The following is a 17,595-nucleotide window of genomic DNA, read 5'->3' as shown; positions in this document are numbered from 1 at the left end:
TCCTAGCTGAGACAACTGAGAAGACCTAGAAGTAATGACACCCCAGTTCCGACGAAGATACCTAGTGCCCAGACAGACCTTGCTTTCCTTCTCATACAATTCTCCAAATAAAAGAAACTAAGGTTCCTTGGAGAAATCCAGAGCTGAGACAGAGAAAGCAAAGGTAAGTCGGGTATGCTTCTTGGTGCCAAAAAGAAAAGAAGTGCTATTAAAAAAAAAAAAAAAAAAAAGGTCAAAAAAGATAGGCCAACTTGAAAGAGCTCTCCAAGGCCAAATCTAGGACAATTTGCAATACAAAATTAAAGAATAATTGTAACGAATTATAATCCATAGAATAAAATAATAATCCATGACTCCATATTGATAGGTAAACAAATAAATACATAAAAACAAATACATACATAAACAGAGGAGAAAAGAAAGCTCTATCTTAGAGCAGAATTCCAACTAACAAAAGCAGAAGAAATAACAGAAATAGAAAATCATTATTTGGTAAGCACTAGGTAGTAATTTTTCAAGCAACTTTCATCAATGGATGCTAAAATTACTGTATGACAAGAAACTAGTATGATGAGAAAAAGATATTCACAAAAATCTTAAAGTACCTCTCAACAAGGTATCTATTAAATACAAAAAGGAGGGGCGCCTGGGTGGCTCGGTTGAACATCTGACTTTGGCTCAGGTCATGATCTCGCGGTCCATGGGTTCAAGCCCCGCGTCGGGCTCTGTGCTGACAGCTCAGAGCCTGGAACCTGTATCGGATTCTGTGTCTCCCTCTCTCTCTGCCCCTCCCCCACTTGCACTGTCTCTCTCTGTCTCAAAAATAAATAAACATTAAAAAAAATAAAAAATTAAATACAAAAAGGGAAAAAATAGAAACCTTACAATAGAGAAAACTGGCAGACATCTGCTTAACTAACTGATCCAAAGTAAGACATCACCATGTGCTTCCTGATAGGGTGTACTAAGGATGACACAACATCATTCTGTGGAATTCTTGCCAAAAATGCATAACCTAGATTCAATCATGAGGAATCATCAGACATACCTAAATTGAGGGAACATTCTACAAACCAATTTATCAGTATTCTTCAAAATTTATGAAAGGCAAAGCAAAAAATACTATTCCAGACTAAAAGAGACTAAGAATACATGACAACTAAATACAAACTATTGGACCCTGGACCCGAAAAATGACATTGCCGGGACCACTGGTGAGCTGTGAAATTAGATTAAATAATATTGTATCAATATTTCCTGATTTGTATAATTGTATTAGAAGATGTTAACATATGGAGAGTCTGGGTAAAGGGTATAACAGTGACTCTTTTATTGCTTTTGCAATTGTTTTATAAGTCTAAAATTATTTTTTTTTAAAGCTAAAAAGAAGTAGAAAAGCTTCATGAGTATATAAACACAGACAACTGTGTGCATATGCTTGTCACACGTAAGCACTCAAAAGTTAGCTATTAATATAATTCTCCAAGTTTATTAAGCCTCCTAGGATTTCTTAATTCCTCATTTAGTAAATATTTTACAGAGTGCCCACTATGTGCCCAACAAACACAAAAGAAAGAAGCCAGTCAGCCAGCGAGGCAGGCACTCACTAACAGATTCTTAGGCACAGCTGAGACTGGCTATTTCAAATATACTCATGACCATCTACACACTTATCTCTTCTGTCTTTCAAAGTGAGTAATTCCAAGTTCTACTTTAATTCCTGCTCCCCAGTTTCCATGTTCCTGTTCCTACTTATGTTATCAAAATGCATGTAGTTAAAAAACCATGGGATCAAATTCCAGCCATTTGACTTATCCTGTAACTTAGTCTCTGTGACCCTTCTAATTCCTTTATTTATAAAACTGGGATGCCTTTAACCAACTTTACAGGATTGCTGTGAGGATTTAAATGGGAACAAATATAAGCAAATGGTACATAGTACACATAGCAGATGTTAAAAAAATGTATTTTCCTATCTCTTAAAAATTATATTTTCTAACCACTATAGGGTCTTGAAGGGTAGATCAACAGTTGTTTTACTAATTTCCAGGTGAATTCCTGTTCTATTTTCCAAAGAGCCTACTTTGTATTTTTTACCTATGTATTTAAAAAAAATAAACATAAATAATATATTTACTTTAACCATTTTAACACCTTCAACATCTGAAAATCCAAAATGAAAAAATATGCATAAGTGTCATTTCTTTCCCAACTATCAGACCAATAGTTCTAACAGCTTTTCCAAACATTGTTTGGAGATCTCATCATGCCAACTCCAAACTCAAGATTCCATTATCATGCTCTATGCTGCCACCCATTGGCTATTACCATACTCTAGATATTTCCTTCTCTTTGAAATCTTAAAGCCAGCCTTAAAAAGTGTAAACTTCAGGGGCGCCTGGGTGGCGCAGTCGGTTAAGCGTCCGACTTCAGCCAGGTCACGATCTCGCGGTCCGGGAGTTCGAGCCCCGCGTCGGGCTCTGGGCTGATGGCTCAGAGCCTGGAGCCTGTTTCCGATTCTGTGTCTCCCTCTCTCTCTGCCCCTCCCCCATTCATGCTCTGTCTCTCTCTGTCCCAAAAATAAATAAACGTTGAAAAAAAAAAATTAAAAAAAAAAAAAAGTGTAAACTTCAACCCAGTGGATAAATTTATCTACACATTGTAGTAATTCTCATATGAGATGCTCCAAGTGCCTGCAAAGAGTTTCAGTTCAATCACTTTAAATCTAACACAATTAGAGATCTATACTTGGCAATTTACATTTTCTAAGCTCTCTTTTTTCCTATTTTCCACTAGAGTTGTTATGGCTGTCTCTGAAAAAATTAAATGTCAAAGATAAGTAGTGAAGTTTCTAATGGAGAACACCAGCTTTCCCAGAACTACCTAGGTTGTCAAACGGAAATACTCTTTCTAGTTAGAAAAGCAACTAGAAATTGAGGAACTAAAATGGTAAGAGCAGCTGTTTCAAATGCTACATAGTTCCAGGTCTTGCTAGTTCTGTCTTCTAAAAATATTCATACAGTATTTTACCCGCATATAGCAATGGAAAACTCAATCATATTACAAGAATATACTGTACTCAATTACTGACCATAGAAGGGCTTTCCTCCTCATCCTACCTTAAAAAAGATAATTAACAGTTGCTCCTTCTATTCCACCAAAATGCTTACTAAATGACTTGCTCAACAGTCACAACATGCATGCACATGCGTGCATACACACACAATTCAAAATGACCAATTTCAACCTCACTAGCAGTTGCTTAATTTTCTGGTCCTTCTCAAACCACATTAAATTTCAAAACACTCTCCACATTCACTCAATGGGAACAGACCATCCTGGATAGTCCCAGGAACAACTTTTCATGTAGTAAGCAAGAAAAGATGCCAGAAAAGAACATTAAAAGGCTCTTAAATTGGCTTTCAGATTTGAAAGCAACTTGCCAACAATGATAAATAATGGTACAGTGGTTACAAGCAGAGGTAACAAAGAAGTATACAACATGGTTCACAGTGTTCAGAGGTTGACAACACAGTTAAGAACACAAGATGCAAACATAGAAAAATAGGAACAAAATAAGGCAGAATATTAACTGACAAATGACTGGTATAGATAACATTTACTACAACAGTGTGAAGTTTAGAAACAGCAATAAGAGCAGAGGTATACCAGTGATAGATAGCAGGATAGAAGCTTAAGCTAAGAGTTCAGGGCAGGGGAATTTCAAGCGTTAGAGAACAATGGGTATATGTAGTGCTGTAGTCCAAATAGTAAAAGCATGTTATTTAATACAAATGACTGGACAAAAAAAACCAAAAAACAAAAAACAAATGATTGCACCAGTTTAAGCTGAAAGAAAACTGTATAAAAGACAATTGGGGGGCAGCATTAGAAAGAGAAGTGAACTAACTGTGGAGCGTACTGAGGCACAGATCATTAGGCTAATAAATCCAGAATACAATGAGAAAGTCACTGGAGACTGAGTATGAGATAACGTTTCCACACTATTTAAGGCATGAAGGTTAGGGGGAAGGAGTTTACACTGGTAGCAGTGTTTAAAAGACTGAAGAAAACTAAAAGCGACCAATCATGTTATTTCAGTAGTTTAGAAATAATGCTAATGGTCTGAACCACAGTAAGGACTGTGGAAAGAAAAAGAATGCAATTCCTTCCTATGAAGGAAGAACTTATAGAACCTGGTCAATGATCTAGTTAGAAGTATACGGGGGGAGGAAGGAATTCAAAATGCTTCCAAAGCTTTAAAACAGAAAACAAAAGTACCATGAAAAGAAACATAAGATAGCAAACTATTATTAATAAATGTTTCCAACATTTGAAATGATGTTTCTAAACCAAAACTCCATTTATGTTTAATACAAAGCAATAAAAACAGAATACAGCCAACTTCTACAACTGAATATAAACAGCATTCATGCTCCAATACAATGAAGAAACATCTTATACTAAAGCATAAACCACAGTTTATCATAAATCTACATGAATTAGTAACTTGATCCAGATCCATGCTACTGTTCTTTTTGTACAAATGACTCCCATTGCTTCAATTACCATACATTTCATATTTAAAATACACTCAACAGTTTGAGATCTAGTTAATTATTCTGCTTAGTGAACTATATAAATAAAGCAATGCATGTTGGGATACAGATTTCTCAATAGGCTAATCAACAGACTAGAAACAGTCTAAATTGCAAAACTCAGTTACTATCAAATCTTTTATAAATAAATATGGAATCATGCCTTCTTCTTCCTACAAATCCCCCAACAAATAATCAAATTTTGAAAAAATAAAAACTATAAAATACCACACTAGATAAGTTACACAAGTTTTTTCGTTACCTTTACTTTATCTCTTCTTAAGCAACAGAATAGACAGTTTTCATCAAAAGTCCAATCAGAAATGCTTTCAGGTTCACAGTCTGCAAAAAGAGTTGGAATACCAAATTAACAGTTACAAAAGTGAATTTTTCAAACAAATGAGAATTTCAAAAATATTATTTTAACAACAAACAACAAAAAATCCTAAGCACTGAACAGATTCCCTACTTGTCTTAATATTCTTAATAACTGTTCACTAATTAATGTATCTTATTAATACATATATTTGCATTATCAACTAAACACAAAAATGTTTATAGGGATACAGCTTTAACTCACATAAAATTGAGTAAAAAGGAGAAAGAGACTGGGGTTTAAATCACAAAAGTATCAGATATGTCACCAGGAAGAATTTGAAATATACCAAAGAGGAAAGAAGAAAAAAAAAAAAGATTTTGAATACCTTTATATAAACTGAGATCTTTTAATAATGCAGGTCCAAACAGCCCTTCAAGAATACTTTCAAACCCTGAAAGGATGAAAAAAAAAATCCATTATTACAGTAACACTCCCTATAGTAAGGTAATATTAATCTGCTGCTGAAAAAAAGATGGTGTGTTCCTCCAGTTCTCAAGGATCCCCAGAGTATTACAGAAGGGACGCTGAGGAAAGAGTGTCAATGACAAACCTAAAAGGAACATTTGCATTTTTGTCCATGATTAACATTCAATACAAATTCACAGCACATTCGAGAACAACACAAAACAGACAACACTAGAAATAACCAATGAAAGAATGGAAACTCACGGGTTGTCCTATCATTGTACAAAATCCCAAATACCTCCTTACATAAATGCTCAAAATCCATTTTAAAAGGCACCTTTCCCAATGGAAGAGTCAAATCGTTTCAAAATTTCCACAACATTCTGGATTAATCTAAATAGCCTGCTTCTGAATATGAACTGAGATAATAGATTTTTCAAGCTAACAGTTTTTTAATGTTTTGTTTATCTTTTTGAAAGAGCACAAGGAGGGGAGGAGCAGAGAGAGAGGGAGACAGGATCCAAAGTGGGCTCCAAACTGACAGCAGTGAGCCCGATGTGGGGCTCAAACTCACGAACCAGGAGATCATGACCTCAGCGAAAGTGTAACGCTCAACTGACTGAGCCACCCAGGCACCCCTCAAGTCCACAGTTTTCTGAAGAAGGAAAATTCTGAGAATACCTTTATTACTAAAGAAAAAAATCATAATTATTTTAAAAGAAAAAGATCTTTGTAACTTTTTCACATTGCCACAATAACTACTTGCTGGTTCCTTTATGAAGGTAGAACTCACTAGTTATACATACAAAAAAAAGAAAGAAAAAATCCAAATATATCTGTATATAAATGTTTAAAATATTATCACCTTCCACATTATTTAAAAAAAAACTTTTTTGGATTTATTACCTCAAATATGGCCGATTCAATGAAAAAATCTTGGCCATCTTACTGTTTCCTATGGTTCATAAAGAGAATAAGGAGGGAAAAGGGGAAAGGAATCAGACTGCACCTTTATATAACATAACAGAAATAACAGGTTAAGAGTGGTGGTTCCCAAACTAAGGATCTCACTGGGAGCTCAAACAGTTACAAGGGGTCCACGAATCCATATGTACTTCAAGAATGATCTTCAGAAAGAATTAACGTGTCTTGTGCATGCAGTGTTCATAGTACTGTTCAAATGCAAAAAAAAAAGTTATTGTAATTAAGAAAATACACAAAATGTTCCTGAATTCCTAGTATGTATTATGTATTTTGGTGCCCTATATATTTTGTCACATAATCTATAATCACAACTTTCTAATTAAAAAAAATTAGTTAGAAAGTACTCATGCTCAAAAGGGAGGGAACCACTAATTTAAAATACTATAGCCAGGTGGATACATGCGGTTCACAACATAGCACTTCCTTACTACAAATACAATCACCATAAAGGGTTTGAAGGTAAAGGGGTAGAAAAGATGGTGCTTACAAACAGGATTTTGTCTCTTTATAAGAATAATAATGCAGGGGTGCCTGGCTGAGTCGGTAGAGCAAGGGACTCTTGATCTTGGAGATATAGGTTCAAACAAGCTGCACAGGAGATGTAGAGATTACTTAAAAATCTTTAAAAAACTAAAAAAGATAAAAACTTAATACGGGGCGCCTGGGTACCTCAGTAGGTTAAGAGGCCAACTTGGGCTCATGTCATGATTTCGCAGTTCACAGGTTTGAGGCCCTGCGTCCCTCAGGCTCCGTGCTGACAGGTCTGCTTTGGATTCTATGTTTCCGTCTCTCTCTGCCCCTCCCCTACTCATGCTCTGTCTCTCTCTTAAAAATAAATTTAAAAAATTAAAAAAGATTATTTTTAACAATTTAAAAAAAGAGAAGAACAATGCAGAGCAAAAGACTTTTTTGTCCACAGTATTAAGCCATTGTTTTCAACAGAATAATCTCTAGAGTCTATGTTAACTACATTGTAAAGAGTTGATTTTTCTACACTATTTTCTAGATTCTAGATTTTTCATTTATTATTAAGGAGCAATTGTTTTTCAACTCTCCTTAATTCTTCCCATCAAAATTATTCCAAGGACATTAACAAAATCAAACTATCCATTCAAGCAATAAGAGTAATCTGTGTCTCTGTTTATTATTTGCTAAAACATTTTCTGCTAAATCACTATGGTCTCTCTTCCCCAAACTAGGGAGGAGAAAGGGTTGGACTGGGGGTTTAGAGGTTGGGGAGACAGTGGTTAAGAGACTGAGAAGGAATTGCTAGATCCTATCTATCTTGGGCCTGCAAACTAGATAACACTAGCCTCCCCTCCCCAAACCCCTTAAATAAATCCCACAGCCTGCCTCCCAACTCTAAAGCCCTATTTCACAAATATTAATGAAAACATTTCAATATCTTTAAAGTACCAAGTACACACTGCAAATAGCTAAAAGAGATTACAAGTGGCTCTTGTCCCAAAGAACACATGTAATATGCTTTCATCTAGGTTTATATGAAATTGTGACGAATTCCAAACTTGCATACTAAGTATAAATTCCTGAGAAGGAAAAATGTTAATATAGCAAGAAATAATGCCAGCAAAAAAAGGCTTATAAGCTTTGAGAGTGAAAATTATTAAAATTACAAAAAGTAACAGAATCTGAAAGAATAAGAAAATAGAATAAAAACTTCATCAATAACACAGAGACACTGAACAAAAAACTGAATCACATATCAAAAAACCATGAAAGGGAAAGACCAAAAACAATTAAAAAAAAAAAAAAAAATCTGGTGACTTAACCACAAATAATTTTGACCAAAAGAGCAACTATAAACAGGTCACTCCTATTTTGCTCACATCTGTAACAATACATTAAACCTTACAAATATTATCAATTAGACACTGTAAAGCCATATCCTGCTACCCTGTTAACTGAATTTAATGCTACTCAGTTTTATTAATATTAAATATTGAATTTAGCAGTTGCATAGCAACAAGAAATGGCTCATGTGCTATGCTTGACATTAACAAAAGGCAAATAAGGGAAGAACAAATGTATTCAAAATTATACCATGATCTCACAGAAAAGCCATGAGATCAATAACAAAATGCCATGGAAAATTAAATAAATACTGAAAAAGACAGCTATGTCATTATGTTCAATCACTAGAGCTTAAAAACCATCTTTATGGAATACATTACATGTGAGGAAATATTCATAATTTTATTGGACACAACCAGTGTTCAAAGAATTCCTGTCCAACACCACAATGGGTCTCAAAGTTGGGTCTCCAGTCTCTTCCCGACAGCAACCTCCACTGTGTTTTTAGACTACTCATAAAATACTGCTTTGACAATGCCACTATCTGTTCAGAAAAATTCTTTGTTTAAAAAACAAATCCCAAATTCTTTTTTTTTTTTTTTTAATGTTTATTTTTGAGACAGAAGGAGACAGAGCATGAACGGGGGAGGGTCAGAGAGAGGGAGACACAGAATCCGAAACAGGCTCCAGGCTCCGAGCTGTCAGCACAGAGCCCGACGCGGGGCTCGAACTCACGGACCACGAGATCATGACCCGAGCTGAAGTCGGCCGCTTAACCGACTGAGCCACCCAGGCGCCCCAACAAATCCCAAATTCTTAAGTCCAGCAATCAAAGCTGCTTATCATTTGGCTCCAAGCTACCATTAGCAGCAGCCTTATTTCCCACAACTTTGTGCCCATTCTCAGAGCTTGTCATGTTAGTATTCTGATGTACTCAGTCATCCTAATATTTTCTCAGGCCTCTGCATCTCACCTCTGCCAAAATAAATTATCTCGTTCAAGGCACTCTTCAATTTGTTCAACAAATACATGTCTGCTTATTCAACTGACATTAACTGAGAGCTGACCATCTAGCATGGACAATGGCAGGCACTGATAGTGTGAACAGCCAGTGGTGAACAGACATGGTGACTGCCCTCATGAAGTTGGATTTCCAGTTTTCTCATCCTCAGAATTCACTTATCACTCTCCCCTTTTAAATAAATGTCAATTCCTTATGTTTTCTTTGTTTTCTGTCATGTGCAAAGTGCTCTCTATGCAATCTATTGTGTAAAATAAAATTTGTCACAGGCTATCTAAACTTTATTTTTTTGCTTTTCTTTTCATGTATTTATATCTTATCTCCTCAAGGAGATTTAATATTCCAGGAAGGCTAGGCAGGTCTTCCTGTTTCCCTCATTTTTCTCTCTTAAACTAGGACTCTACATGCTTGGTTTGCAGCTTCTGATTTAATCATCTACCTCTCAAAAACAAAAGATAGATTAAAATTTTTCACATATTCCCTCTTCAATCTTAATCATAGTCACTACTTTATTTGTAACCAAAACAGAATAGTAGGTTATGAAAAATAACAGGACAGAAATAGATCAAATACATAGCGAACATAAGTCAGTAAGCAATATAGTCCGTGCTTTTGAAACAAAAAATTAAGGATGGAATGAAAAAATGGCTCATGGGTCTTGGGAACCTTTTCTCTGAGGTACAGTATAGACATTAGCAGTTTGAGAGATAAAGAGGTGCTAAAAAGGAAAATCAGAGGCACGTCAGAAAATTAGCAATTTTTACATCAAGGTCCTGGGGTATCTTGTAAAACTTGGTGCTTGGTATAAAAGAGCTCGGTCTCCAACAGAGTAGTAGTATTTTATGAAATATCAGTTCAGAGGTGCTTGCTGGTTTAAAAAAAAAAAAAAAAGGCACCAGATTATATAATAATTCAAAATAATTCAAAACAAAGACCTCCTAAAAAGAGAAAACAATGTTTACATAAAAAATAATGGTGGGGGGAGTGCCTGGGTTGGTTCAGTCAGCTGGGCTTCTGATGCTTGATTTCGGCACCAATGATCTCACATTCCTGAGACAGAACCCCGAGTTGGGAGCACAGAGCCTGCTTAAGATTCTCTCTCTCACCCTCTGCCCTTCCCCTGTTCATGCTTGCATACGCGGGAGGGAGGGAGGGAGGGAGGGAGGGAGGGAAGGAAGGAAGGAAGGAAGGAAGGAAGGAAGGAAGGAAGGAAGGAAGGAAGGAAGGAAGAAAAAGGTAAGCAGTATACCAGTAAAATTAATAGTTAAGTGTAAATAGTTGTTACTGGGGAGCCTAGGTGGCTCAGTTAAGTGTCAAACTCTTGATTTCAGCTCAGGTAACGATCTTGCACTTCATGGGATGGAGACTGCCTGGGATCCTCTCTCTTTCTTTCTCTGCCCCTCCCGTGTGCTCTCTCTCTCTCTAAATAACATAAACTTATAAATATCTCTCAAAATAATAAAATAAACCTATATATAAACAAACAAACATGATATAATTTAAAAAGTATGACTTAGGAATAACATCCCAGGGGTGCCTGGGCTCAGTTGGTAGGCATCCCACTTCAGCTCAGGTCATGATCTCATGGTTCGTGAGATCAAGCCCCGGGTTGGCTCTACACTGACAGAGTAGAGCCTCCTTGGGATTCTCTCTCCCTCTGTCTCTCTCTCAGATGCCCCTCCCCATCTCATGCCTGCTCTCTCTCTCAGAATGAACATTTTTTAAAAATAAAATATGCAACTGAATAGCTGATTTAGACTTGCAGTTTTAGACTGAAACCTTAAGTTTGTACACTGTATTAGAATACTTAAACTTATGAACAATCACATTTATAAGTCTAAATTATGATTCTTAATATTTACTTAGACACGAAGGGAGATTTTGTTAAATACCTAAAGAGAAAATATAAAAACTTTAATTCATAATTACAGATTAAAATGCTTTAAAAGTTAAACTAAAATATTTATCAGAAATTTAAAATTAGAATAAGATCTGTATTTTAGGAAAAGTAGGTTTTACGTTTATAACTGTAAGTAAAAGACGGGGCGCCTGGGTGGCGCAGTCGGTTGAGCGTCCGACTTCAGCCAGGTCACGATCTCGCGGTCCGTGAGTTCGAGCCCCGCGTCGGGCTCTGGGCTGACGGCTCAGAGCCTGGAGCCTGTTTCCGATTCTGTGTCTCCCTCTCTCTCTGCCCCTCCCCTGTTCATGCTCTGTCTCTCTCTGTCCCAAAAATAAATAAACGTTGAAAAAAAAAATTAAAAAAAAAAAAAATAACTAAGTAAAAGTGAATATTAAATTAGAAATCAAAGTAACCATGCCTTATCCTATACACAAAGCCACCTTAAGGATATTATTTTTTAAATATCACTTTTAACAGCAAGAACCAATCGAGTGTTAATACAGAGCTCAGCAGTGTGGGTATACAGAGGATCTGTTTAAAATATATGCCCTGCCATTAAGATTTACACACATTTCTGCTACCATGCATATACTGGTAACTCTCCAATCTCTTATCTCTTGCCCCAGACCTTATTTCTAACTGCCTGCTCCATTCATATCATCACCAAGATATCCCAAATACCTCAAAAAGTCCAAATCAAAATCATTCTACACTCCTTTTACTTCATCTCAACCAGTGACTCCTGTATTCCTTACCAGGAAAATGGCATCCCTAACCCCTTCAACCTAAACCATTCAGATTACAAATCTCAGTCTGTCTGATTCCATTCTTTCATAAGACAGTAATCAGGTCTTCCAGTCACTGAGTCCTATTCATTCCAATTCAGACAGATCCATCCAAACCTATTCTCTTTCCATCCCTAAAGTCAGGTCTCACCATCTCTTACCTTAATAATTACAGTACATGTCGTTCATATTATCATTAACTGAGCCCTTAGCTGACATCAGGCAAGCACTGTATCAGGTACTTCATACCCACTATAACAAAATCTTCAGAAGAATACTGTAGAGTAGGTATTATTAGTACCTAGTACACATAAGAAAATCAAAGCAACTAATTTTTTCATACAACTACAAAGAGGCAGAGCCTAGGTTTAAAACCAGGCCTGTGATTCTACAACCCAGGCTCTTCAATTTCTCTACTACCTACTAATAACATCTTTGAACTTTTCATTCATTTTACCACTTCAGCATCCCCCTACACCACCATCCCCAACAGAATCCATCCATCACAATGCTGCCAAACTTTTTCCATCTTTTCTCAGTTTTACCAACCTTTGATGGTTTCCAATAATACTGAAGACTTCAAACTCCTGGATGATACCCAAGATCACTGAGGGTCTGTCTAGCCTCATACTACCTTTTCAGTCTCGCCTGCTACCATTTTCTACCTATACACACTATGCTCTAGTCAGACTGACTTATTAATCACTACATATATGGCAATGCTTCCATGCCTTTTAAGCATAGCATGTCCTCTACCTAGAATGTTCTCCTGCAACCCTAAATCTAGTTCATTCTAAGGTATCCTTTAGCTCATTCCTCAAGCCCCAGGCAAGCTTAGGAACATCCTCATCAGTGCTGCTTATACTACCACTTATAAACTACATACACTGTGATTATTTTTTGGCGTTTTATCCACTAGATTTTCAGCAAAGAACTGAAGCCTATCTATCTTTCTATCAACCTGTTTCTTAAAATAGTCTGTAAATTTTTGTTGGAAGAATGTAAACACACCTTCCTAATTCCTATACCCTTATATTTACCTGAGTGGTTTTAGATTTTAGAATGATTCCACTTTATATGTCTGGCATGTTAAAGACCCAAATAAACAGTTAAGTAAAGTAAATAAAACACAAGGGTAATCAATATCTGATAGAAAAAGGATGGATTTTCTGCTTGAGTTCAACCAAGTTCCCTTTATCTATGAACTAAAACCAGAACATAATTAATAGCTATCTTTGCTGGTCCAAGAACAGAGATGACAGAAGACTTTTTTTCATAAAAAGTTGTAACCACAGGAAAGACAGAAAAAAAGAGTAAGATAAGGTCCTGAAAAAGGAGGGGAAAAGAATATGTACTAAGTAACTGGAACATTACCAAAATAATTTCATATATCTACATACATAATGCCATAAATGAGATTCTAAGATGTTAAGTAACCAAAAGAACAAAGGTAGTAAGTAGCTAGGTCAGATGAATTTAGTTCTTTGGAAATCAAGGGCAGTTGGGTTCATTTTTTTCTGTTATACATTACTCTACCCAAACTGTCTTGGGTAGAGTAATTATGTTAAAAAGAAGCCATTTAAATGCAAATCGGAAGTTGATTAGGAATGAGTCAATTACACCAGGAGTTCACAATCTGTGGGCCACAATTCCTTAGAGGAACTCCATCATTACAAGGTCAGTAAATCCATATGAGCACGGTTTGTAAATTAAATAAAAATGTGCTTGTATATACAGCCACTATTTCTTCAAATGCTATTTTGCTGTGAACAAAATATAGGTTTCTTTAAAAAGCATTACTGAATTTGTAATAGTCTTTTGTCATTACATATTTTCTCAAACATACTAAAATTACACTACAAGGTGGGAGATGGGCAATTTCTTTCGTTTTCTTTTTTTTAAGTTAAATAATATAAAATCATTTTCTACTGTTTCTGAGCCTCCTTTTCTTGGTGGACTATATAGATACTGAGTGTCTATGAGTCAGATACTAGGGATGCAGCTGTGAACAATAAAAAGTTCCTATCAAGGAACTTTAATTCTGGCAAAGAAGACAAACGATACAAATGATGATGATGATGATAAAATGTATGATAAAAGTAAGTCAAAGTAATGATAGAAGAAGACAGTAGAGAGGGGGATAACAACTAAGCCCTGATAAACCCTGACTGAGTACATGGAGAAAACTTGGGAAGGGAATTAGGAAGGAGAATCTTTAAAGAGGTCAGGAGAAGACTTTAAGTGGCAACATTTTTGAGCACTGAATGCAGTGAGGGATCAATCCACACAGATATCCAAGACAGGAACATTCTAGGCAGATGGAACAGCACTGAAGCAGTATATGGTATGAAGTATGGTATAGCTGAGAAACAGCAAAAAGCTGGTATTATCTGAGCAAAGTGAATAAGGTAGAAGGTAGGAAATGAAGTCAGAAATCTAGAGGCAAGAATCTGTAGGCCACGGTGAGGATTCTGAATTTAAAAGAAATCAACTAGAGTTTTACCTTTGGGTACTGGTGGAGGTGTTACAGACTTATATTGTTTAAGATTACCAGGTGGGTGCACAGATAACTGATTATGAGGAAAGCATCATTAAAAGACTATCATTACTAGAGGCTTGGCAAGAGATAATGGTGGCTTGAAATAGTATGGCAATCACGAAGGTAGAGAGCGGTGGCTGGATATAGAAAATATTTTGAAGATATAACCAACTTGCTCTGATGATGCACTGGATGTGGAATGGGAGGGAGAAGTATTAAAAACAATACTTAGGCTTCTGGTCTAAGAACTGAGTGAACCTTAATGTTAACTTTCTAAGATGGAGGGGCGCCTGGGTGGCTCAGTCGGTTAAGCGTCCGACTTCAGCTCAGGTCATGATCTCGTGAGTTCAAGCCCCGCACTGGGCTCTGTGCTGACAGCTCAGAGCCTGGAGCCTGCTTTCGATTCTGTGTCTCCCTCTCTCTCTGCCCCTCCCCTGCTCATGCTCTGTCTCAAAAATAAAAAACATTAAAAAAAAATTTTTTTTTTTTTTTTTTTTAATTTTTTGAGATGGAGAGAACTGAAGGAGAAACAATTTTGGCACAGAGAAATCTAGTTCAGATTGGGACATGTTAAATCTGACATGCCTTTCACAAATCAAAGTGGATACATCCAGAAGGAATTGGATAGGTGGGTTTGAGTTTAAAAGGAGAAAGTTTGGGTTCATTGGAAATCAAAGTACAGACAGAATTTAAGGCCTTAAAACTAGAGATCACTTTCAGGCAGATAAAAATGAAGGAAGAAGATTGAATACTGGAGCATTCCAATGCTTACCAATTAGAAAAGAAAAGAGACTGAAAATATGACCAGGTCTCATTTATGGTTATATATCCAGTATCTGGCAAACAACTTCGTTGTTAACACTTTAAAAATACGATAGGTCATCTAGGGGCGCCTGGGTGGCGCAGTCGGTTAAGCGTCCGACTTCAGCCAGGTCACGATCTCGCGGTCCGTGAGTTCGAGCCCCGCGTCGGGCTCTGGGCTGATGGCTCAGAGCCTGGAGCCTGTTTCTGATTCTGTGTCTCCCTCTCTCTCTGCCCCTCGCCCGTTCATGCTCTGTCTCTCTCTGTCCTAAAAATAAATAAACGTTGAAAAAATAAAAATACGATAGGTCATCTGAACCATTTTATATGGCATGTAATTAAAATAAATAGATATACCTTTCTACCTCTCATACAAGAGAAGATCTTGAAAGGAAGCACATACCCTTCAATATAATCAAACACATTTCTTTAAATTTCTGTAATATTCATGTTTAAAAAATCACTACTTTTGGGCCACCTGGGTGGCTCAGTCAGTTGAGCATCTGACTTCAGCTCAGGTCATAATCACTTGGTTCCGGAGTTCAAGCCCCACTTATGGCTTGCTACTCTCAGTGCATAGCCCATTTCTGATCTTCTGTGCCTCCCCCCACCCCACCTCTGTCCCTCCCCTACTCACGCTCTCTCAAAAATAAATAAAAATTCAAAAAAAATTTTTAATACAAAAAAATGACTACTTGGTAACATATCTCTAACATACCTTAATATACAAAAGATCAAACTTTAATCTGGTCCCTACTAAAATAAGCTTCCACAAGTTTATGAAAATTTTAAATTAAATGAAAGTTTGAGTTAGTCTTCAGATTTATATACATATTTACATATAAAGTAAATTCTAAATAGACTTTGTCTGCTCAAAAACATTCAGTGACTACCTACTGTCTGCAGAATAAAATCCAAACTATGAAGTGTGGCTTTTAAATCATTCCAGAAGTGAATTTTTCAACCCTCTCCCTTCTAATTTCCTTCAAGGACGCTCAACTCAAAACTATTTTGTTTCTTGAATATAACTTGCTTTTGCTTGTCTTAATCCCTCTTCTCATCCTGTTCCTTTGGTCTAAAAAGGCTTCTCTCAAATCTCAATAGTCTTGATCCTGCTTTGTCTTCAAGGCCATAGATCAAAAGTTCCTTCCAACTGTTATCTTCCCTTTCAATTGACTCCAATATCCTTCACTTTATCCGTTCTGAATTTTCAACATGAATGAATATGTTTTATGTGTCCAACTGAATTCTACACTCAATGTTATAATGTAATAGAAGGAACACTAGTGTTCAGGAAATAACAGACTAGTGGTTAACAGCATGGATTCTGAAGCCAGACAACCTAGGTTCAAATTTCTGACTTTACCTTTTAACAGTTCTATGGCCTTAGGTAAGTTGTCTTCTTTATTCCTTACCCTCCTTAGCTATGAAATTGTTTTGACCTCAAAAAATTAAGATAATTAAATACTTGCAAAATTTGGAATAGTATCTGGAAAGTGTAATAGAAGCACTATATTATAAAGTGTTTGAGGAAGGAAACAAAGGAAGAATGTATTTTGGTAACTGCTCTTTTTTTCCTTATGATTTAAAAGACAGCTACATATAACAGTAACTATAAATTTATGTTGATGAGCATGAAAATCAACAAGGAACACTGGAAAATAAAATGCCACATTTCTACCCAGGAGGATGGATAGCTAACAGTGTACTTGGGGAGTAGGGGAAAGGAAGGTTACATATCTGTAACCTCCTCTTAGATGTTGGTAGAGTGTATTAAATTAATGCTACTCATCATAGCTTGTGTAGGAGTAAACTTTCTAAACTACTGGAGAGAGACAGAGAGAATCTCAATGTAACCATGGACAGGAAGAGGTGGGATCAAAGTAATAGGAAAGCACAGGAAAAAGGCAGGATAAGTTTTAAATAGAAAAAAAAAATGCAGAAGTTGAACTTTTATTAAGAGAAGAATATTCATCATTTATTGTGATGTGAATCCTGCGTCTTTATATTAAACCTTTTTCCTTTAGAAAAAAATAAATTTATGTCAACGGACATATAATTTATAAAGATGTAATTTGTGACAATAACAGCATAAAATAAGGGAATAGAACTACACAAGAGCATAGTATTTTGTATACTATTGTAACTAAGTTGTTGTTAATCTGAAATACACTTTTATAAAATAAAATGTTAATTATATATTCCCAGGGCAAGCACTAAAAATCATTAATAAATTGTACAGAAAAATAAATAAAAAGGGATTTAAAATAGTATATTAGAAAATATTTATGACACAAAAGAAGGCAGTAATGGAGGACTTTAAGAACAGAACTGATGTAAGACATGTAGAAAACAAATAGCAAAATGACAA

General features: G+C 36.1%; 1 protein-coding gene across 6 annotated transcripts in view; it reads right to left on the bottom strand.

Moving 5' to 3' along the window:
- LCOR (ligand dependent nuclear receptor corepressor) overlaps window positions 1–17,595 on the bottom strand; it is a 134,347-nt gene that overhangs the window by 66,897 nt on the left and 49,855 nt on the right. For 5 of the 6 annotated variants that reach the window (XM_086680520.1, XM_086680521.1, XM_086680522.1 and 2 more), the window contains 2 exons: window positions 5,303–5,368; window positions 4,861–4,940 (listed from right to left, as the gene is read on the bottom strand). In XM_086680520.1, the coding sequence (XP_086536646.1) occupies window positions 4,861–4,940; window positions 5,303–5,368 (146 nt within the window). Of the gene's footprint in view, window positions 1–4,860; window positions 4,941–5,302; window positions 5,369–17,595 lie in introns of those variants that run through there. The other variant, XM_086680523.1, reaches the window with a different exon arrangement.

This window comes from Puma concolor, chromosome D2 (assembly GCF_028749965.1).
Source record: "Puma concolor isolate L17-30 chromosome D2, mPumCon1.1.hap2, whole genome shotgun sequence".
Taxonomy (NCBI): Eukaryota; Metazoa; Chordata; class Mammalia; order Carnivora; family Felidae; genus Puma; species Puma concolor.
The sequence above is the reverse complement of the archived record's forward strand: the minus strand, read 5'-3'. Positions and strand labels throughout refer to the sequence as shown.